The sequence below is a fragment of the Phaenicophaeus curvirostris genome, chromosome 2 (assembly GCF_032191515.1).
Source record: "Phaenicophaeus curvirostris isolate KB17595 chromosome 2, BPBGC_Pcur_1.0, whole genome shotgun sequence".
NCBI lineage: Eukaryota > Metazoa > Chordata > Aves > Cuculiformes > Cuculidae > Phaenicophaeus > Phaenicophaeus curvirostris.
Window position 1 is genome coordinate 76,654,355 of NC_091393.1, and position 23,672 is coordinate 76,678,026.

Genomic DNA, 23,672 nt, shown 5'->3' on the forward strand with positions numbered 1-23,672 from the left:
CAACTGTTTGTATTTCCATTGAGCCATTACATGGATAGCTGTAATCTCAATCTGCATACGCAAATCTTCACTACAGTTATGCAGCGCTCCATATAAATAACATTAATTTCATTGAAAAGAGTAACCAATTTGAAGTTAGAATTATGTTTAAAAGCCCCTTACTCTCCAGGGCTTTAAGAATTAGAAGCTGGAAGCAAGTCAGCCTACAAGAAAAATTGCCATGTTTATGCAATGCACCTCATTCTTTTTTAGTAAAGAGATGAGAACTCAGAGAGCCTGACATGAGCGCAAACAAGTCTGTCTCTATGGATCAGGAACTCAAAAGCCCTTCTTCATGCCTGTACAACACCCCTGGAGGCAGCTTCTAATTCTCTGTTTCTAAGAACTCACTGATTAAGACTGAACTGTACACTGGAATAGACAGTGCTTAGAGAAAAGAAAGATACATATACCCAGTTCAGTTGATTGGTCAGCTTCTCTCCAACTGTCTGTTGAGAACTAACTTTGACATCTGGTGGTGCATATGTTCACAATAATTGCTCTAAAACTGGACATAAACAATGCTACTCAACAATTCTTCCAATGCTTAAGAACCAGCAACGCCATATGCTAAATATGATCAGAAATCCTGACTCCTAATACCATTAGAGTCAAGAAACTCTAATTACCAAGTGTGAAAGTAGGATGGTTTGTGGTGAATTACCTGTGTGGGATGTACACATGCATGCACACACACAGAAGCAGCAGCTTTTGGTGCCTCTTATAATCACATCACATAAGGTCCTCATCTCACAAAGATTTACATATATTCCAAAATTCATGTAGTGTAAATTGTTTCACCGAGGTCAACTGTAAAATCTGGACTTCACCTGATAGAATACATAACAACTATGAAAGACAGAAGTGCAACTAAACAATAACGCTCCATCAGCGAGTGATGACAGCAGACACGGTCAGTGCTGCAGCTGGGAGCAAAAAATATGCTCTGTGGAGCGAGGGAACCCTTCCCCCCAATAAGGAGCGATGGGCAGACAACTCCTGACTCTCGGTCCCAGCAGCTGCCACGTGGCAGCTGATGTGGGGGTGGTCCTGGAAGTAGACACAGGAGATTTAAACAGTCCCCAAGGAGTGCAGCAACTGGAGCACTGTGATCAGGAGAGTGCATACAGGGACGGACCTCGTCAGAAGGGCTGGCTCGGCAGTTTGTGAGAGCAGGTTCTGAAGGCAGGGTGTGCAGGGAGTCTCCGTGCTCAGGAGGTGAGTTCAATCAGTGAGAGGGAGCCCAGCCATGGTGTCCACACAGCGGGAGGCTATGTCCTCTGTACCTGCCATAAGGGAGGTATCAGCCCAGACGGAGCTCCCAGGAAAACATGCAGCCGTCCCAGGCTGCAGGGGTGCCACCAGCTTGCACTGGAGACAGAGGGCAGCAGGGGCAACAGCTGTGTAAGGTGCGAGCAGGTGGAAGATCTCCTCAGCCTGGTGGCAGAGCTGCGAGAGGAAGTAGAGAAGCTAAGGAGCACCAGGGAGTCTGAGCTAGAGATAGGACGGGGGGAACCACACCCTGAGCTCCCCGATGCAGGAACAGAGACAGCTACCAGAAAAAGCCCCCGATCAAAGGGATCTGGAATCCTCCCCTCATCGGGATGTAGGCAGGGACTTAAAGGGATGTAGTGATTAGAAGCAAGTCCATCAACGGGGCAGAAAACAACCCCCCTCCTTGCCCACGCCTCCCCAGGTGCCTCTGCACAACAGACACAAAGCTTCAGCTGTGGAAGACAGAACAGAGGAAAATGACTTATCTACAACACAGGAAGGGCCAAGACCAGAATGACACTCCCAGACCTGTACTACTACAGCTGCCACGAGGAGGAAAAGATGAGTCATAGATGTAGAAGACTCCCTGCTGAGGAGAACAGAGAGTCCAATATGTCCAGCAGAACCGACTCACAGGGAAGTCTTCTGCCTCCCAGGAGTCCAGGTAAAGGATATTGCTAGGAAACTTCCCAGTCTGGTAAGGCCATCAGACTACTACCCGTTACTACTGTTCCATGTGGGAGGTGACGAAGCTGCATTACATAGCCCAAGGGTGATTAAAAGAGATTTTAAGGGTCTTGGGACAGCTCCTGAGGGAATCTGGGGCCCAGGTAACTTTTTCCTCCCTCTTCCAGTTACAGGCAGTGACATTGTAAGGATCAGACAGGTCCAGTCTATTAATACATGGCTCTGTGGCTGGCGTCGTCATAATAACTTTGGGGGTTTTGACAATGGGATGGCCAACATAGCAGCAGGTTTAATAGGTGTCATATGGGAGTTAGCTTTATCGAAGAGAGAGGAGGGTCTTTGCTCAGGAACTTGCAAGGCTCATTGACAGGGCTTAAACTAGATGTGAAGGGGGAGGGGGAAAAAATCAGGCCTGCCTATGACAAGCTGTGGGAGGACACACAGTTGTTGGAGGGATGGGGTGCTGGTAAGGGCCCCCCACCTGCTGCCCTGGGCCATGCTGGGGTGCTGTGGCACAGCTGAAGTCCTGTAGAGATGAGTGTGAGGCTCCTGAGGTAGTAGGTGCCAGGAAGGAAACTTCCACAGAACACCTTAAAGGAAATAAGGGGTCTTCCACTGAGAATGCGATGCGGGCCAACAGCACAGCTGAAGTGCATGCAGTCTGGGTAACAAGCGACGGGAGCTGGAAACTACTGTACTATTAGAAAGCTATGATCTAGTTGCAATCACTGAAACTTGGTGGGATGAATCTCATGACTGGGGTGTGGCTATTGATGGCCACAGGCTATTCAAAAGGGACAGATCAGGAAGTGGGGGTGGAGGCATTGCCCTCTACATCAGGAAATGGATAGTGTGAAGAGCTGTCATTGAAGAGTAGCCATGAACAGGTTGAAAGCTTGTGGGTCAGAATAAAAGACTGAGGCAGCAAAAGGAACCTGATCAAGGAGTGGCTACCGATGAAACCTTCTTCCTCCAGCTACAGGAGGCTTCATGCTCACAAGCTCTCGTCCTACTGGGCGATTTCAACCACCCTGACATATGCTGGAAAAGTAGCATGGGAAGCTGTAGGCAATCAGGAGACTCCTAAAGTGGATTGAAGATAATTTCTTAACCCAGATAATGGAGATCCCCATGAGGGGATGCAATACTGGATCTGATGATCACCAATACAAGTAAGCTCATCAGTGACATCAAGACTGGAGGCAGCCTGGGCTGCAGTGATCACGTACTAGTGGAGTTAAAGGTCCTGAGGGACATAGGACAAGGGAGGAGTGTAGTCAGGACCCTAAATTTCAAGAAAGCAGAATTCCAGCTCTTCAAGGAGTTACTCAGTAGGACCCCCTGGGATATGGTCCTTGGGGACAAGGGGCAAAACAGAGCTGGCAAACATTTAAGGATGCTCTCCATAAAGAACAAGAGTGCTCAGTCCCCAGATGCAGGAAATCAGGCAGGAAAGGGAAGTGACCAGCATGGCTGAGTTGAGACCTGCCGGTCAAACTGATGAGCAAGAGGCAACTGCACAGGCAGTGCAAGCAGGGACAGGGAACCTGGGTAGAGGACAGGGATGCTGCCCAGTTGTGTAGGGATGGGGTCAGGAAGGTCAAGAAGCAGCTAGAGTAGAACTTGGCAAGGGTAGTAAAGATTAACAAGAAGGGCTTCTACAGGTACATCAACCAGAAAATGAAGGTTAAAGAAAGCGTACCCCCACTGATGGATGAAAATGGTGACCACATATCAACAGATGAGGCAACAGTTGTGGTTGTTGCCTCAGTCTTCAGCAATAACCACTCTTCTTTCCCCTCCTAGATCAATGGACAGTAAGATGGGGACCAGAGGGATAAAGCCCCTCCCACTGTAGGGGAGGATCAGGTTTGTGACCACCTGAGGAACCTGAACATATATAAGTCTATGGGACCTGATGAAATGCATCCCAGAGCCCTGAGGGAATTGGGAGATGTTACCAAGCCACTCTCCATGGTATTTGAAAAGTCATGTCAGTCAGAAGAAAACCTTGGTGACTGGAAGAAGAGTAACATTGTCCTCATTTTTAAAAAGGGTAGAAAAGATGACCCTGGGAACTACCAACCTGTCAGCCTCACCACGGTGCCTGGGAAGATCATGGAACAGATCCTCCTAAAAGCTGTGCTAAAGCACATGGAAGATGGGGAGGTGATCAGTGGCACGGCTTCACCAGAGGCAAGTCCTGTATGACCAACCTAGTGGCTTTCTATGATGGGGTAACTGCAGCAGTGGACACGGGAAAATCAATAGCTGTGATCTATCTGGACTTCTGTAAAGCCTTTGACACAGCCCCACACAGCCAGTGCTGTTTAATATCTTCATCAATGATATTGACAGAGAGATCAAGTGCACCCTCAGCAACTTTGCTGATGACACCAAGCTGTGTGATACAGTTGCCACAATGGAAGGATGGGATGTCATCCAGAGGGGCCTGGACAAGCTGGAGAAGTGGGCCTGTGTGAATCTCATGAGGTTCAACAAGGCCAAGTGCAAGGTCCTACACCTGGGTCAGGACAATCTGCAGTTTCAATACAGGATGGGGATGATATGATAGAGAGCTTCCCTGCAGAGAAGGACTTGGGGGTGCTGATTGATGATAAGCTTGGCATCAGCCGGCAATGTGCGCTTGCAGCCCAGAAGGCCAACTGTATCCTGGGCTGCAGCATCAAAAGAAGCGTGGCCAGCAGGTCGAGGGAGGTGACTCTGCCCCTCTATTCCTCTCTTGTGAGACCTCATCTGGAGTATTGTGTCCAGTTCTGGAATCCTCAACATGACAGAAATATAGAACTGTTGGAAGAGGTCCAGAGGAGGGCTACAAAGACCATCAGAGGGCTTGAGCACCTCCTGTACAAGGACAGGCTGAGAGAATTGGGGTTGTTCACCCTGGCTAAGAGAAGGCTCCAAGAAGACCTTATAGCAACCTTCCAGTACCTGAAGGTGGCATACAAGAAAGCTGGGAAGAGACTTTTTACAAAGGCTTGTAGTGATAGGACAAGGGGGAATGCCTTTAAATTGAAGGGGGAAAAATTTAGACTAGACATAAGGAGTAATTTCTTCATGATGAGGGTAGTGACACACTGGAACAGGTTGCCCAGGGAAGTTGTGGATGCCTCATCCCTGGAAGTGTTCAAAGCCAGGTTGGATGGGGCCTTGGACAGCCTGGTCTAGTGGGAGGTGTCCTTGCTCATGGTAGACGGGTTGGAGTTAGATGGTCTTTAAGATCCCTTCCAACTCAAAGCATTCTATGGTTCTATATTGCAACTGGTCAGCTAGGGTGATAAAATGAATTAAAAAAAAAAATCTCTTGGTTTGGTCACTACTGGTTAACTGATTCACCAGGTACAAAAATTAGTTATAAGAGAACCTTATGCAAGTAAGATTTTCTTGTGAAGAATGAGATTTTTCTTATGTTTTTTTCATTGTAGGACAACAGAAAGGTGATAATACCGAGTAATCAGAGACTACACACTTTTCTCTTGTGCACTAAAATAGTATTTTGAGCATTTATCAAAATAAGGAATAATTTAAACCCAAACCTGATAGGAATGTTTGATGGGACTGTGGAAGTTCAAAATCAGAAACAGTTAACTGTATTTTGTAAAAACCCCCAAATATGCCTCACAGTGGCAAGAGCCCTTCCACTCTGTGGAGTCTTGGAAGACAATAACACAGCTCACAAATAATCAATTAAGAAATGCATTCATTCTTATTTCACCAGATTGCCAGAGCAAGAAAAATGAAGTAAATTTTAGAAGGCATTATCAATTTCATTGCAAGATATCAAAAACTGTATTTATGTATATTCATGAAGAATATAGGTTTCGCAGAAGTTCCTTACCTCATTAGCTGTGTTGTGAGTTCCAACTATTCTGATAAAAGATGCAGGCTGTTTATCAAAAGTGATCGTTTGCCAGGATCTACAAAAAAGTCCAGAAAAACATACAGATATGAAACACTGTCACAACAGCCTGCAGTTAAATATACCGAGAATCCATTCAAGTGACAGTACACACTATTATCACTTAATAGGGCAGAGAAACACTTTTTATCACTTGAATTTCCAGAACTCCTTGTTCATTTTTATTTTTAAGTGCCTCGACTCTGCTTATGTGTTTCCATACATACCTTGTGCTACTATAATTCGTACGCAGGAATAGGAGTCATACTATTGCTGAAAGCTAAGAAGATGGTAGTGGAAGAAAAAAAAGCACTAAATCAAAGTCTAAAATCCTTGACTAATATTGACTATATTACATAAAATATCAGAAAAATAAAAGTCAACACATCCATCTGTTAACTACTCATGAGAAATCATCAGAGCTTGTTAAAGAGTGGAGCAGTGGGGGCAGAGAAGCCAAGCTTCCCTTGCGTGGGCCAAGGTCCTTCCAGTAAATTCCAGAAAGAAAGCATTCTTCACAGTTCAGGTTGTGAGGATCTCCCCAGTCTGACAAAGACCAGTGGGGTGAACAGATCACCACACCAAAGTGGAAGCGTAACTTTTTGGGCTAGACTGAGAACACTAGGGGTAGATTGGGACCACTGTCATCTTCCTTCCTCATTCATACTCTTCTGATTTGGGTGAGGTACAATGCCTCAAGTAGCCTAACAAACAGCAAGTGAAGGGCCCGAAATTCCTACCATACGTTTTGCTTACAACATAATGGCAGTAAAGCAGAAGAATCTAAAAAGAAGACCAGGAACTAGAGGTTTCAGTTTGACTACATTATTCCACTACACTAGATTACTACTTACACACATTAGAATCCATATTATTTTTTAATCATAAAACATGAAAACTAGATATAGAATTTAACTTTCTCATAAAGGTAGACTATCACATAAGGCTTCAGCAATAAAATGTAGTTAAGTACAACTTGATTAACTCACTAGAAGAAAAACATTGGATAGTTTTCCTGGATGTATTCAGGATACTGTCACAAGCGTTCATAGAAGACATAAGAGACCAAAGCAAAACTGGAATAAAACACCACTCGCCACCAGAGTACGAACAACTTGGTTAGTAACCATTTGTCAGGCACTTGAACTTTCCCTTGGCAGGAAAACCTCCTTGTCACAAGCATAGCATTTCTGGGTGTAATTTAGTCAATTATTACTTTTATCACTGCTGTCAGGTTATATTTGCTTAAAGAAGATTATGAGCCCAATCAAGTCTCAATTTCAAGCAGTTTACATCCATTACTTCATGCAGTAATATCAGTAATCAGAGTTACTTATCATAACAGAAATTGAGGTCTGTGTCAAGTTTCAGAAGTACAGCAGTTATCTATCTATCTATCTATCTATCTATCTATCTATCTATCTATCTATCTATCTATCTATCTATCATTATAATTTATTTATATTCCTTATGTGGCCATGTCCTCCTTATTTTAAAAGTTAGGTTACTTCTTCAAGCTCTAAATGAAATATAAAATGAGAACAGACCATTTTGTTGACTGTCTCAAGATCTGAAAGACTACTATGATTTAAACATTTTTTCCCTTAAACGGAATAATTCTTCTTGAGCTTCCTTCTCATATTACTCTAGTACAGCCAAGTCAGTTAATCTAGTTAACAGACAAATGTTATTTGTTAACTTGAAATATAGAGTCCCAATGATGAGTATCTGTGACAATCAGACGACCGCAAGAAGACTAGTTCTCATAACACTGACATAGTTTGTATTATGCATATGCTTTTACATTTACATGCATGCACTTTATGCAAGGACAGTGATGATGTGAAAAACTGATTTCTCTATTTAGCAATTTGGAAAACATTCTAAAGCCATTCTAAATACAAGAGTTTAAAATCCTAAAGAAGCTATTAAGTACAGCCTATGCCTTTGTGGCCTATAAGGTACAGCTTGTGTTCTGTAAGAAGAAAACAGGTTAATTCAGGATCATGGAATAGAATAAAAATGGGTCTGTATTTATTTATAGTACTTCTGAGCACTGGTCAAATTAAGGAGGTAGCTAGAAAACTTCCTTCCCTGGTCCACGAGACAGACTACTATCCTCTGATAGTAGTCCAAACTGGTAACGATGATCTAGTAAACAGAAAGACCAAAGCCATCAAGAAAGACTTCAGGGCCATTGGGAAAGTGATGGAGGGCTCTGGGGCACATACAGTATTCTGCTCCATCCCAAGGCTAAATAGAGAGGAGCTGGAAGTCAGGAAGAAGAATTCGATTAATGCCTGGCTCTGAGCCTGGTGTGAGGAAAGGGGCTTTGGCTTCTTTGATCATGGGGTGGCTCATGCACCTCCAGACTTTGTTGCTAAGGACGGGACACGTATGTCTCCTAGGGGGGCTAAAGCCCTTGCTAAAAACCTAGCTAAGCTCATAAATCGAGCTTTAAACTAGATGTGAAGGGGGAGGGGGTTGAGACCAGGCTAGACAGGAGCGAGCCTGGACGTGGGGCACTGGTGATTCGGAGAGGGTGTGCTGGTGAAGACCATCAGTACATCACCACACAGAAAGTGGGGGAGAACACACCTGGGGGTGCTAAGGGAGATACGGGCACTCTGGAGCTAGCTACTCCAGTCACCAGGTAATTGGGAATGAACTCTGTTCCCTCTAAGAGGGCTGAAGGCTCGGCAGTGCAGCTGAAGTGCATTTACACCAATGCATGCAGCATGGGGAATAAGAAGGAAGAGCTGGAAGATGCCGTAGGGCAAGGAGCCTATGATGTCGTTGCCATCATGGAAACGTGGTGGGACGACTCATATAACTGGAGTACAGCTATGGTGCGGTACAAACTCTTCAGGCGGGATAGGAAGGGTACGAGAGGAGGCGGGGTAGCCCTCTTTGTAAGGGAGGACTTGGACACTGTTGAGATGGATTGTGGCGATGAGGAGATTGAGTGCCTGTGGGTTAAAATCAGAGGAGCCCACCAGAAGGTAGATTTTGTGATGGGAGTCTGTTACAGACACCCAGCCAAGGAGAAGCAGCTGATGAGCTCTTCTATAAACAGCTGGGGTTAATCTCTAGATCAATGCCTCTCATTCTTGTGGGAGACTTCAATCTTCCTGATATCTGCTGGAAGTACAATAGAGCAGAAAGGAAGCAGTCTGGGAGGTTCCTGGAGTGCATGGAAGACAACTTCCTTGCACAGCTGGTGAATGAACCAACAAGGGAAGTTGCCCTCCTGGATCTGCTGTTTGTGAACAGAGAAGGCCTTGTGGGGGATGTGGCAGTAGGTGGACGCCTAGGACAAAGCGATCATGAGATGATAGGATTTTCTGTTCTAGGTGAAGTGAAAAGGGTGGTTAGCAGGACAGTAGCATTAAATTTCCAGAGGGCAGACTTTGAACTCTTCAGAAGGCTGGTTGGCAAAGTCTCATGGGAGACAGTACTTAAGGGCAAGGGAGCCCATGAGGGCTGGGAGCTCTTCAAAATGGAAATCCTAGCAGCTCAGGAGAAAGCCATCCCCATGTTCCGGAAAAAATGCCGGCAGGGGAGAAAAACAGCTTGGTTGAACAGAGAGATCTTGAGTGATATCAAGAAGAGGAGAAATGTTTATGGCCTCCAGAAGAGCGGACAGGCCTCTTGGGTGGGCCACAGGAGGGAAGTGAGATTGTGTAGAGAAAAACTCAGAAGGGCTAAGGCTCAACTAGAAATCAGATTGGCAAAGTCTGTGAAAGATAACAAAAAATCTTTCTATAAATATATAAATAATAAAAGGAGGACTAGGGAGACCATACAGTCCCTATTGGACGCAGAAGGAACAACAGTGACAGGGGACGAGGAAAAGGCTGAGGTACTTAATGCCTTCTTTGCCTCAGTCTTTAATTGTAAAGTTGTTCCCTCTGTGTACAAACACAGGAGCTAGAGGAGCAAAATGAGGCTCACATGAGCCTCCAAGAGGAGGTGGTCAGAGCCTTGCTAGCCCGACTAGACACCCACAAGTCTACAGGGCCGGATGGGATTCATCCAAGGGTATTGAAGGAGCTGGCGGATGTGCTGGCCAAACCCCTTTCCATCATCTTCCAACAGTCCTGGAAGACTGGGGAAGTTCCACTGGACTGGGGGCTGGCTGATGTTGTGCCCATCTACAGGAAGGGTCGCAGGGAGGATCCAGGGAACTACAGGCCTGTCAGTCTCAGTGCCAGGGAAAGTCATGGAACAGGTGATCTTGAGTGCTATCATGAAGCACATGCAAGAGAACCGGGTGATCAGGCCCAGTCAACATGGGTTCACAAAAGGCAGGTCTTGCCAAACTAACCTGATCGCCTTCTATGACAAAGTGACTTGGCTGCTGGATGAGGGAAAGGCTGTGGATGTGGTCTTCCTGGACTTCAGTAAAGCCTTTGACACAGTTTCTCACAGCATTCTGCTTAGGAAACTGTCAGCCTCTGGCCTGGACAGGCACACACTCTCCTGGGTGGAAAACTGGTTGGATGGCCGGGCCCAGAGAGTGGTGGAAAATGGTGTTAAATCCAGCTGCAGGCCAGTTACAAGTGGGGTTCCCCAGGGCTCAGTGCTGGTCCAGCCCTGTTCAATGTCTTCATCAATGACCTGGATGAAGGCATTGAGGGCACCCTTAGCAAGTTTGTGGATGACACTAAGCTGGGTGGAAGTGCTGATCTGCTGGAGGGTAGGGAGGCTCTGCTAAGGGATCTGAACAGGCTGGACCGCTGGGCAGAGTCCAATGGCATGAGGTTTAACAAGACCAAATGCCGGGTCCTGCACTTTGGGCACAACAACCCTATGCAGTGCTACAGACTAGGAGAAGTCTAGCTAGAAAGCTGCCTGGAGGAGAGGGACCTGGGGGTGTTGGCTGACAGCTGACTGAACACGAGCCAGCAGTGTGCCCAGGTGGCCAAGAAGACCAATGGCATCTTGGCTTGTATCAGAAACGGCGTGGCCAGCAGGATGTTATTCTCCCTCTGGACTCGGCACTGGTGAGACTGCTCCTCGAGTACTGTGTTCAGTTCTGGGCCCCTCACCACAAGAAGGATGTTGAGGCTCTGGAACGAGTCCAGAGAAGAGCAACAAAACTGGTGAAGGGGCTGGAGAACAGGTCTTATGAGGAGCGGCTGAGAGAGCTGGGGTTGTTTAGCCTGGAGAAGAGGAGGCTGAGGGGAGACCTCATTGCTCTCTAGAACTACCTGAAAGGAGGTTGTAGAGAGGAGGGTGCTGGCCTCTTCTCCCAAGTGACAGGGGACAGGACAAGAGGGAATGGCCTCAAGCTCCTCCAGGGGAGGTTTAGGCTGGACATTAGGAAAAAATTTTTCACAGAAAGGGTCATTGGGCACTGGAACAGGCTGCCCAGGGAGGTGATTGAGTCACCTTCCCTGGAGGTGTTTAAGGCACGGGTGGACAAGGTGCCAAGGGGCATGGTTTAGTGTTTGATAGGAATGGTTGCACTTGATGATCCGGTGGGTCTCTTCCAACCTGGTTATTCTATGATCCTATGAAATACACACTGCAGGAGTTCATTGAAGATTTTCAAAAGATAGAAGCAAATGCCATTGTTTGTTGTATAAAGTGACAACAACAAAGATGACATTAGTTTAGGAGTACAGCTGAAGAACATGACAGATATAAAGAGAGGTTAAGTAAAAGGCTTCTGAAGGTGTACCTGCCCTCTTTTTGCATCTTTTGCTGATACAACAAGTTCAGTAAGACTTCTATTTATCTATCAAGCAATAACAATTGTTCAGTGGTGTTCCTTGATTAAATCAAAGACATCACAAGTAAGTTAAGTTCCTTTTTAACCTTCTTCTGCTATTAGCTATCTCTTCTGGTACTACTGTAATAACTTCTGTTTCTCTGAATAAATTTTATTTTGCAAATTACTGTGTAGTCATGCGATTTCTGTAGTCATGCCATGCATATGTGCTTATTTCACACTACCTTCAGAAGAACTAGTCTTTCTATTCTCACAATCACTTTTGATTGGTCTTTCCATCAGTTTTCCAAATTTCCTCCAAATACATAGCTTTGGTATTGATTCATACACAAGCCACTGTATCCCAAGAACAGCAGCATTGAAACATATCATAAGCACCTCAGTTTTGGTCTAGGATTGGATACATCGGTGTAAGAGATGCCATTTCTTCACCTTTACTCCCCATACACCAAGCAAACAAATCTTTCAAGTTGGTGGCAATAGTTTCACCTTCATTACCTAGGACATGGTCATAAAGGAGCTATTAGAATTTAGTTTTCCCACAAAATAACATCACTGGCTTTGGACTTTCTGCATCTCTGTACTCTTTATTAATGGCTCTATGACAAACTGATTTTCAGAGTTTATCTTTTTTAAATGTTCAGGGAGCATTGTTCTTTTTTTTCTGCTGTCACACCTGTCTTGCACTACTTCAAGGTAAGGTTTAGCTCTCCAAGAGAAGATTTGGGACTAGTAACCTACTCAGATTTATACCAGGATCCTCAAGATGAAATGCAGTACTATAAGTTGTTTGGCTAGCAAAGGTCCCTTGATACCAGAGCTCCATTTTTCAAAGGAAATTAGCCCTGTTACAGTCCTATGGTGTTTTATTTAACACTCCACATCTCACCTCAGCCACCCGACTTGTAACTCACTCATTCTGCCTGACTCCCCTAAGGAGATGCAGTAATTGATGATTAGCATTCCAAAGCCATGCTTGCATCCTGTGAGCCTGTCATATTTAATTACATTTTAACTATATTCGTCTTCTATAATAGCCTGAACATAATTTAGATAATTATCTTTTGCTCTCTTATTCTCTGACTCTGCCTGTCTCACTCAGAGCTCCTTGCAATGAAAAACACTTTCTCTGCTCAAATGTATAAACAGACTCTTGGGCCGAGTGCTTTCATCTCTCCAACAGCAACAGCTGTCACTGAAAACTCAATGGCTTTGTGCATCCCACAATCTCTTCACCATATTCTATTCAGACGAATAAGAAAATTATTAGAAACTTCTCCACTTTCATGTTTCTTCCTATCTTTTTCTTTATTAGGCTATTGAAAGAAGAATGCAAGAAATACTGATGTCCAGGTAAATTATAATAACTTGTTATTGCTTAAGTTATCTATAGCTCAAAAATAGCAATTCACCTTTTAGATAATTTAATGGCTTTTCTGAGCATTTGTAAGCCTTGCCTCTAGTTATTTTGATGAAAAACTGCTATCTTTCTAAAGAATTATTACATATAATAGGATATAAATAGTGATCCTTCCTTGTGATTTCCTTTTCTTCCAGAAAGAACAAATTAAGAAAGAAGTGGAAGCTTATCTTTTACTGAGGTTTTCTAATGAGCCACTGGCTCTACAGAACACTACCACACTGTGGGATCACCAGAGCAGCACTAATTATAGCTGAAACCAAGTTCAGGCCAAATATGTAAGACAGAAGTGAAAGCTGTGACATGTAACTAACATTCACCAAGCTGTAATAACCACATCATATTCATATCATGGCTTGCTTTAGGCTAAGTATGTACACTTCATGCCTGCACACTGTGCTTCCTCACTTTACAAGGTGACATTCAACCTCAATGTTTTGTTCCTCACTCCAAAAAGAAAAGCTAAGCAGAGCTGGAAGCAAATGTAGAAATCAAGGACACACTGAAAAATTTCAATTACCAGCAAGTAACCTCCATTTTGCCTCTTACTGCTTGTCCACATATGCTTTGTTCTATATCAAGTGACAAACTTAGCTTATTTGGATGTGGACTTTTCCTAACTGTGGCTACATTTTTTTTTTCAGTGAAATATAGCATTCATTATGATAGAAGAGTGAGGAGATATTTGCAAAATCAGACAAAAGAAAGAGAAGAGTCGTGTTGTCTTTCAATACATCAGCCTGGTGAACGTACTGATGTAAACAAGACAGCAAGTAACTAGCATAAAATGCTGCCAAATAAGAATTTGTGTGCATACATAAGGGAAGCCAAATGAGACTGCAGTACGTTCTGCATAATATGTCTTACACCCTTTGTTTTATTAATGAATACCCTATTAACCTCTACTATGGAGTACCCACAAAATAAACACAGAAGCATGTACTAAAAATGCTATAACAGTTATTGTTACATAGACATTTTCCCTTATAAAGTATCAAAAAAAGTCTACAGCTACCTTATAAAATTGCCTATTAAAAATATGTTTTCCATCATAACAGTACTAAACAATAAAATGAAGTAAAACTTCTCCAGTTAAAGCTATAATTTAACATACTAATTCAGAATCATAAAACACAGAAGTCAACTGGGTACCTGGCTCTGCCTTCCCGTTTCCATCTAGCCTCCCAAGCCACTAAGGGGCGAGATAAAGTTGAGAAAAAATATTGTGAGGAATCAAAGGTCACTACATTTTGGCTTTTAAATTATAGTCAAATTAAATATAGTTCTACCCGTGATCTACCTCAACTAAAAACAGAGAACTAAAATCGAGTTTCCATGTATTCTGCTGTCACCCCTCACAGCACTTTCTTGAAGGTGGCCTGTTGAACGAAATCAGTAGCTCTCACCAGTCCAAACAAAATACCCGTCTTCTGTACAAACACTTTACTGAACTGCTATAAACATTTTACTGTATATGATTTATTGTAGAAATCAAACATGAGCTTGATAAAGCAGACAAAACAAAAAAATCTGACATAAAATAGATTTAATGATGTCTATACTGACTTTCTGACACAGAATCATAGAACAGTTTAGGTTGGAAGGGAACTTAAAGATCATCCAGTTCCAAACCTCCTGTCCTCATGGGCAGGAACACCTCCCACTAGACCAGGCTGCCCAAAGCCCCATCCAACCTGGCCTTGAACACTTCCAGGGAGAGGGCATACACAACTTCCCATGGCAACCTATGCCAGTGTCTCACAACCTTCAATGCAAAGAATTTCTTCCTAATGTCTAATCTTCCTCCCTCCAATTTAAAGGCACTCCCCCTTGTCCTGTCACTACACTCCCTTGTAAAATGTCCCTTCCCAGCTTTCTTGTAGGCTCCCTTCAGGTACCGGAAGACCACTATTAGGTCTCCCTGCAGCCTTCTCTTCTCCAGGCTGAACAACTCTAACTCTCTTAGCTTCCTCTCATAGCAGAGGTGCTCCAGCCCATAGCCCTCATCTCCATAACCCTCTTCTGGACTCATTCCAACAGTTCCATATGCCTCTTATGCTGAGGATTCCAGAACTGGACACCAGGTGGGGTCTCACAAGAGTGGAGTAGGAGGCGAGAATTGCCTCCCTCAAACTTCTGGCCACGCTTCTTTGCAGCCCAGAATACGGTTGGCCTTTGGGGCTGTGAGAGCACACTGCTGCCTTGTGTCAAGCTTCTCATAAATTGGCACCCCCAAGTCCTTTTCTGCAGGGCTGCTGTCAATCATGGTGTCCCTCATAACGTAAAAGACTCCTTATAGTAATCCCTGCTTTCCCAGCTTCATTACTGACATTTTTGCTGGTTTATAAAAAAATACTACCTAATGAAAACATTAAAATATACTGAAACTGAGCAAATTGAATGCAGTAATTACTTTCCTAACTACATATAGTAACCAATTTTCAAATATATCCACATGCCTAAGAAGGCATCCCATGGCATTTTTGTACTGCATAAGCCACGTACTCATATAATTTAGCTGGCTCACACTTTTATTTTTTTTTTAGTTTCAACAGGCTGTCTTTCTGTACTTTAAGAAATATAGTTTATATTTAAAAATCTTACACAAAATGAACTTACTGGCAATTTGCTGGCAACTGCCTGGTAGAAGGCCAGGAGCCAAATTTCTATCCCATGTCAAGAATTGCGCATGCAGTATTTACACATACAACCTTGGGGGATGGCTGTGGTGGCAGACAAAGACTGTGAACTTCAGTAACTTGACCTATGAGTTCACCTTACTTATGTTTATGTACACCAGAGCATACAAGCAGAAGACAAGCATGCACAATCCTAGAGTTTCTATCGGTTTTGTTGTGCTTACTCATTACCAGCTGTTACTGCTCCTGATGTTCATGTGGATAGCAAAGATATGAAAAGCCATCCAACACATTAGCATATCCAGTAATAATTTGGACTGCTTTTAACTCTGAAGCCTTCTTCCCCTCATAATCCTACAACAGATTGTAAGCCATTTTTATTACATAACTTTTCATTCAAATGGAATAGTTAATTAACAGCAGATATATAAACAATATTTTTAGCTATCTGAGATAGATTCATGCTCCCTATTAATCAGTTCCTTTGCAGCTTGTAGACTAACACTGTATTTATTGCACTTCTCTCCGAGATTCCCTTGGGCGTGATTTCATGGCCCACTTGTAAAAACTTCACATTTATAGCAACCGCCCTTCTATTACTGTCGATAACACCTAATTGACACGTCAAACCTCCAAGGAACACAGTAAATTGAACCACAGCCTCTAAGAAGAATAAAACAGGGAAAAAAGTAAATCAGCATGTGCCTCCTCATAGCAGCAATACAAAAATAGTGAGTTTTGCTAATGGAAAGAAGGAAGACTGTAACCCTCTCTACCACCACACTGAATTACCTATTAACCTCAAGGTCAGAAAACTAAGTCTTGCAACCACAGACTGAAACTCACCTAGAAAAAAATCTGAACCTGCATCCATGAATGCAGTAATGTTAGACATTAAACTAAAGTGAATGAAGACAGACAAAAATAACAACTACAACTTTTGTTATCATATTATAAAAGAGGGAAAATGTAGCACCTCTCCTACTAGTTTCTGACAAATTAAACTTCGGTATTTAATTCACTTTTATTTTAAATCTCTGTACCTTAAAAATCACATAGACAAAGTAAAGAGAGCAGAGTAAAATTCATAAATATAATTTTAACAATGGGGGAACCTGACTGATGATGAAAGCAAAACCTGTTCAACTAGCAACCAAGGTAACAGAAAAAAGGCAGAATAGTCTAATGTATGTGTATAATAGGTGAAGTGTATGAAACCTTCAAGAAAGAACAATTGGTTTATAGGGATATAAGAAAAATAACAGAATGAAATTAGTTAATATCATGTTCAGTACTGGTATTGAGAAGAAAAATTCTTACTGTGAGAACTCAGTGTGACAGAAAAGCAAAAATCATTGTCCCTTCAAGTATATGAAACGAACTGACAGAGCATTACTCTCAAAAAACCAAACCCCAAACAGTACATACCATATGGTACAGAAATCCCCAAAGGATGAACACAAAGATGTAATAATTCTTCCATTTTGTAATTCATGGATATAATCTGTACTGGTAAAAACATTACTATGAATAAATCGATGGCTTAATACCACATATATCTCAAGCCAGGATATTTGTAAAACTAAAGACCATGCCTGTTTTGGCCAGCATAAGCAAATGTGTACTTTTCAGAGTTTTAATGAAATTAGATCTAAATATCAACAATCTAATTAGGACAAATATCTAGAAAGAAAGCAGAACACCACATTTGGCATAAGCTGCATTAACACCTCACTGTGCTCCCAACTATCCAAGGAAATGTCAACAGTTGTTATATTTAATGGCTTTGCCCATAAAAAGGTTTGCAGACAAAATAGTAATTTACCATCTAGTTCATGAACATTCAGGCATCTCCCGTTTATTGGGTTATTAGATGACCTTATACAACAATACATTTCAAAGTAAACCAACATAACCACAAAACAAAAGGTGAAGGATCAGGCAATTCCTTTCTTATCTCAAGCAGAAAAATAGGCTACTTTCACAGAAGACATATAATTTGGATAACCTTTTTATAGTAATATTATTTATAAAGGTGCTGAGAATGTGCAGGTGTGTGGGTGCCTGCATGCATGTGGGTATGTGCATGCATACACAGACACTTTCAAAAGGTAGAATATTAGGACTTGGTGAAAGCAATTCAATGCACCACCATAGGATCCTTCCATAATATAAAAGCAGCAATCTGCACTGTTGTGTCTTTGCCCAAATGCTGCAAATTTGTTCCTGTGCTGATTTGAAAAACAAAACAAAACAAACAACTGGGCTTGACAGGATGCAAGAGAGGAGTGGTAGTCTCACAGTAAGAAAATTCGGATTTCTGTTGCATTGAATACAGTTGGCAATAGTTGCAAAGGAGATCTCTGAAGACAAGAGGTTTTCCAGAATTGCTTAACGTTGTATGTCAAACTGGGACCCAGATGTTTGTGGGGGGGAAATATTTAAGTATTCCTAGTCTGTATGAACAATCAATCACAGAAGCAGTATGACAGAATTCACAAATATCTGTGAGGGGCAAGACAGGCTGAGGTAAAGCTGAACATCAGAATAATGTCAAGAGAGGAATAAATTTACTAAGAGAGGTTTTCCACACTGTAAAAGTGCTTCTCCATGGCAAACAACAGAAGGTCAAACAGGTTGTATATTTAAGAGAGGTGGACCACTGAAAACATCTGTGTTTGTGGTAGCAAAGAGCAACAAGTGAGATTCTGACTACAATTTGTTTTATAAGACAAAATGCATGTTTATTCAGAAAGCAAAATTTAATTCTGGAAAAGCATTATCCCTAAGGTTTAAAAGACATAGTGATAATTTCACGCCATCTTCACATTTAGCCTGCAACTCCAAAGTAGGGTTATATACTGATAGAATACGCAATGTGCAGCTCTTACTGATCTGCTTCAATAAGTGACCACAGTACAATCAAGCAAAATATAGCTACATAGTCATGCCGTAACTCTCAAGGAATATCATGCATTTCTTGTACCTCTATACCATAAGGAACACTTACAGGCCCAGTATGTTGCTGCACAAACAGGCTGTTCAGGTATCCATCTCATTGCCACAAAATCTTACATTCTTCAATCTCAGCAAGCATTTCCTTATAATTAATTATCTTCTTTTTAGATTTTTTTTTTTTAGCACCCTTGGACTTTTCAAAAGGCCTAAAGGTTTCACTTTTCACTAAGACCCACAGTGTCTATATTATCTGATTTCCTTTTTAGCCTGGCAGAGATTACAGATTAAGTAAAGAAGAAAGGGTACAAAGAGGAGAGGACCAAGTTTTATGACTAATCTCTGGAATATGAATGTGTAGATCAGGTCTTGGAGCTCCAGTATCAAGGCATGTCCCCTGCCTACAATATACACAACATATTTATTAACTTAATAAGAATTAAAGTATTTTCAGCTGTTTTGATGGCACCTGTTTAAAACAGGCATGGTACCGTGTTCAAGTAAATGCAGTAGATAATCAAGTGAAGTTGAGAATAAGGATGTTATTTTAAAATAGAACACAGGGAATGTGTTCTTAGAATGAAGAAGTCTGAATGCTTCTACAGTTTGTTCCCTGGGCTCAGAGAAACACAACTCTGTTTTGAATTTCAGTGTTTGTATAGATCTATCCTAACAACAGGCAGTATTAAAACAACAGTATTAGAATACATAATATTATCTCGGATTCTGGTGTGTTCTTCCCTTTCACTCCTCAACAAATACTCTACATATTAAGCAATGCTGTGTCTTGGCCATACTAAACAAAAAAAAAAAGAAACTGCACTGAAAACATCCATGGACACTGAGGCATATGTGAAGCTACCCAACGCATACATGAAATATGCAACAAAAATGGTTAAAGTCTCGAAATGATACACTTACCAAAAACAAAAGTGCATGTAAAGTACTTTGTGAAATAGTTTAAATGAAATTAATGTTGTCATTATGAAAAAGAAGTAAAATTACAACAAAAACATGTATTGAAAAGCTCTAGAAACTGGGTGCTCAAACAGAATCTCAAACAAGTATCTGTGCAAGAAAGTCTTCACAATATTGCTCCATGAACACTGAATGAGAAAAGTTGTGGTATCAGGAGGAAAGGTAGAGTTGAGCACTATGCATGGAAATAATGCCAATGACACATCCGATTACCAAACCCATGACTCTGCACTGATAACATCTAAATTAAATGTGACTAATGTATGCAAATTTGTCAAATCAACTGTAACTGTATGTTGGATTAATATGTTTTTTAAAAGTCACAGGCATCAAAGCAGAAGCCAATAAATCTACAGGAAGGCCAGACAGACAAATGACAACAACAACTTGTGATGAAAGCACCGTGGCATGTCATTGTGGTGATTTGCAAAACTTACAAGATAGCAGAAAAATCAGTGATTCTGGCAGTGGCTGGCCTTGCTCAGATTCAGCTGGGATAAGTAGTTGCAAAGAGGAATACAGAGATGAAAGAATGGCTGTAGTGCAGAACATGCCAGAACTAGTACAATACAGAAAACAAATCCCTGCCCAATCAAACTGATAAACAAACAAACAAACAAACAAACAAAGCCTGGCTATCAGAAACACTTTAGGACCATTAAAACAATTCAGGCAGTTTTACGCCTCCTTCAGTACTGTCTTCTCCCTCTTCAAAGCAGAAAAAAATACATTTACTACCCCCCCCGCCCTCCCATATCTAGTGGTTACAATAAAAGCTGTGGTCATCCATAAAGAATGAGAATTAGCTTATATTTAAAATATCTCTTGTAATAAAAATAACTTGAGATGCTACTGTTTTATCACAGAAGCTTTAGAAAGTAATCTGGCTAGAATCCAAAAGGCAAAGCCATTGTGAAGTTTCATTTCTATTGAAACCTCAATGTTATAATAAATAATAATAGTGTTTGCTTTGATTTTTATTTTAAATAGAAGACTACGCAACATATATTTTGCATATCCTTAATTACCATTATTTCTTTTGAAAAAATTCAAAGCCAGAAAACGGTCACAGATGTTTTCCAACTGAATTTATTACCATAAAAAGTCAATAAAAACTTGCTGCTATTTATCCAAGAGAAGTACAAAACCACGGCTTATTGTAACGCACGATCAACAGAATAGCATAAGCACCTTATGCATTCCTGGAAAAATAAAGCATGTTCTCTTCCTCAGCATTTATATTACTATTTGGGATGCTTAAAAAAACCCAAACCCAAATACGACACCAAAACCCAGCTACCGTAAACAGTAATTCAGTAACGCAGAAATCAAGTTACCCACTCCTAGGGAATACTGTGGGTTTGGAGAACTCCCTAGGATGTCACTTTTGTTGGCTAACAGTTCTCTCTGATTGCTCCCTCCAACCCAGGACAGAACAAATGTGATAGTTTCATCAGCACAGCTTGGCTCTTTGCAGAAATTTTATGAAGCTATTTGTGTATATCAGTGACACTTTGGGATAATAATTATTTCAAGCTTCCCTTATCCCCTCACTACATTGTATTTTTTCTAGAGGATGTATCACAAAGTAATAAAACATACATCTACTTATACTGTTAGCTTGACAATTTGTACAGGCGTCTAAAGAGGCATTCAAGTCTTTGATAGCATGGGAGAAAAAAAATACCTAAAAGAAACAGATACTCATACTATGGGTATTATTTGCTACCACTTATTTTCTCTGAGGCAAAACCGAGATAACACCCAAACCAACGTCAGAGTCACTGTGATGTTTTCGTCATTCTCCTCACAGCACTGTACATGAAGAGGAGCTGAGAACATGTCAGATGCCTGACAAAGCAGAGCAAAGCAAAACATGCATGGCACATGCAGAGCAGCAGTGTGTAAGTGTATGGCAAAACGCTCAAAGACGACTGACAGAGTACAGTTTCCAATTCCTTGCTGCTCTGTTCAAGGCTCATTCAAAAGATGCATAAATATTTGAGACTGCAAAGTAACAACAAGGAACTGAAAGCAGAAGTGGAAAAAAAGAAAAGATAAACAAACAATTCGAAAACCTTCTTGTGATTGCAAAGCACCATTAAAAAACGTAATTTAAAAGAAGTTTTTTTACAATCAAACTAGGCTCAGCTAAAATAAAGGCTAGCAAATGAAATGCTAGATGCAGTTTTCACACTTCTCAGAGGCTCCCAAAGCTCTGAAATGGAACACAAATCTGGTTTCTCTCCATGAAATCTTAATTCTTTGTGCTTAATAAGGCAGGTCTGTGAAGCTGGAGCCTCTTTCTTCTTTTCCTTTATTAGAATATTTCAAAATGTGAGGATATAAACACAAGGAAAAATACTTACTTCAATGCCTCTATCGTTCAAGGCTTTTCATCTCAATAATTACACCAAGTAACCCTTTATGTCTGTCTGACTTGCTCCAGTAGGTATTACTAGCAGCATAACGAATAGATTAATGAGAACCCTCAGTTTATTTTTGCAAAGTAAGACTTGAAATTGAGCTTAGCAATGTAGCAATTTCCCAGACATCTTGCTTGAATATATTTCATCTTTGTATTGTATCAGTGTGCCTACACTGAGCTTGGCAACTCTCAAACAGGCATTTAGATTTCACAGAGTTGCTGTGAATTTTGCTTCACATAAAATAGGAGGAACTGGGGTCAAAATGTACTCTATTTGACAGAAGAGCGAGAACAGCTGTTCTTTGACAAGAACAGTTCTGCTGTGAAATTAACTTCATGTAGAATAGGTTGAAGTGTGGTCAAAATACCCTGTTTGACACAACAGGTACAAGGAGCAGTTCTTTTTACCTGTTCCAGCCCATCAATTGCGAGCTCAAGTGTGAGACAGAATTACAAAAACAAGGAGAAACATTATTCATTATTTTCTCATTCTAGGGATAGCAGATGCACGCAGTACTGATGGGAAGCAACAGGGAAAGTGATGTGAGCATGCAGGTAGTTAAAAAGAAGAGAGATCTGACAAATATTTGGAATGTTTTATTATGAGAGTGAACAGTCCAATGAAAGTGGTTAACGGGAAGAATGATGGATGAAAATGCATGTGAGGAAATTCTAGAGATGGGATCATGCAGCAAAGTGGAAGAACTAGAGGATAGGAAAAAATGCTGCCATGTTTTTAGCTAAGTATAAGGAACCACATGTAAGAGTACGTAACGCGCCATGTGCGGTTACAAGGAAAGGTTTCGACACAATCCAAATATTACCTCTATAGCAAAATAATCATATTATGATAAAGATTATCCTGGTTTCACAAAAGTATATGCAGAAAAAAAAATCCAAAATTGAGTTGCCACTAGTACAGTGTAAAGTAAAGTATTTGCTCACTTAAAGTCCTTAGAACATGGAAAACACTATACTGTACATCCGGAAAACAGTTAAGAATCGTTAAGCGCATGACTGAGATCTATAGGTGTTCTTTATCTCTGATTTATTATCAAAGGAAATACAGCAGTGCCTGAAAACTGGAAATGCACGTAGTACATCACAGGATAGAAATATGAAGCACTGAACAAGAGCTGTAAACCTCAAGGTTAACAGCTATTATATAATAAAAAGATAATGACCAATGGAAATGTGAAATTAAGTTTGGAAGTTTCTAAACATTTATCATAACAACAGTATACTCTGAATAACAAACAGGAGTCCAGCAGGGGTGGGGAGTGCACTATGTTATAAACCTCTAAAAATGAAGTCATGCCCTCCACAAGAAAATCATAAAACTGTCCCAAACCAGCCACAGAGACAGTTGATACCAATGGCCTTAGCACAGCCCATCAGTAAATAATATTTATGGTCTCTCAAATTCTATCAGAGTATTACATCCTTTTTTGCTACTGGGGAACTGAACATAGTACATCTGTTGCCAATGGATTAGATCTGTTTCACAATAACTACAAAAGAGAGCTTTAAAGAATGATATTGAGCTGATATCTCTCATGACAGCCTGTTTCATATTTGTCTTTACAGAGTTTATT

At 41.4% G+C, this 23,672-nt stretch overlaps 1 protein-coding gene across 2 annotated transcripts in view; it reads right to left on the reverse strand.

Annotated features, from left to right (window-relative positions):
* Positions 1-23,672, reverse strand: part of BTBD9 (BTB domain containing 9) — a 125,984-nt gene that overhangs the window by 13,113 nt on the left and 89,199 nt on the right. For both annotated transcript variants that reach the window (XM_069852553.1, XM_069852552.1), the window contains exon 10: positions 5,861-5,939. In XM_069852553.1, coding sequence (XP_069708654.1) covers positions 5,861-5,939 — 79 coding nt within the window. The remainder of the gene's footprint in view (positions 1-5,860; positions 5,940-23,672) is intronic.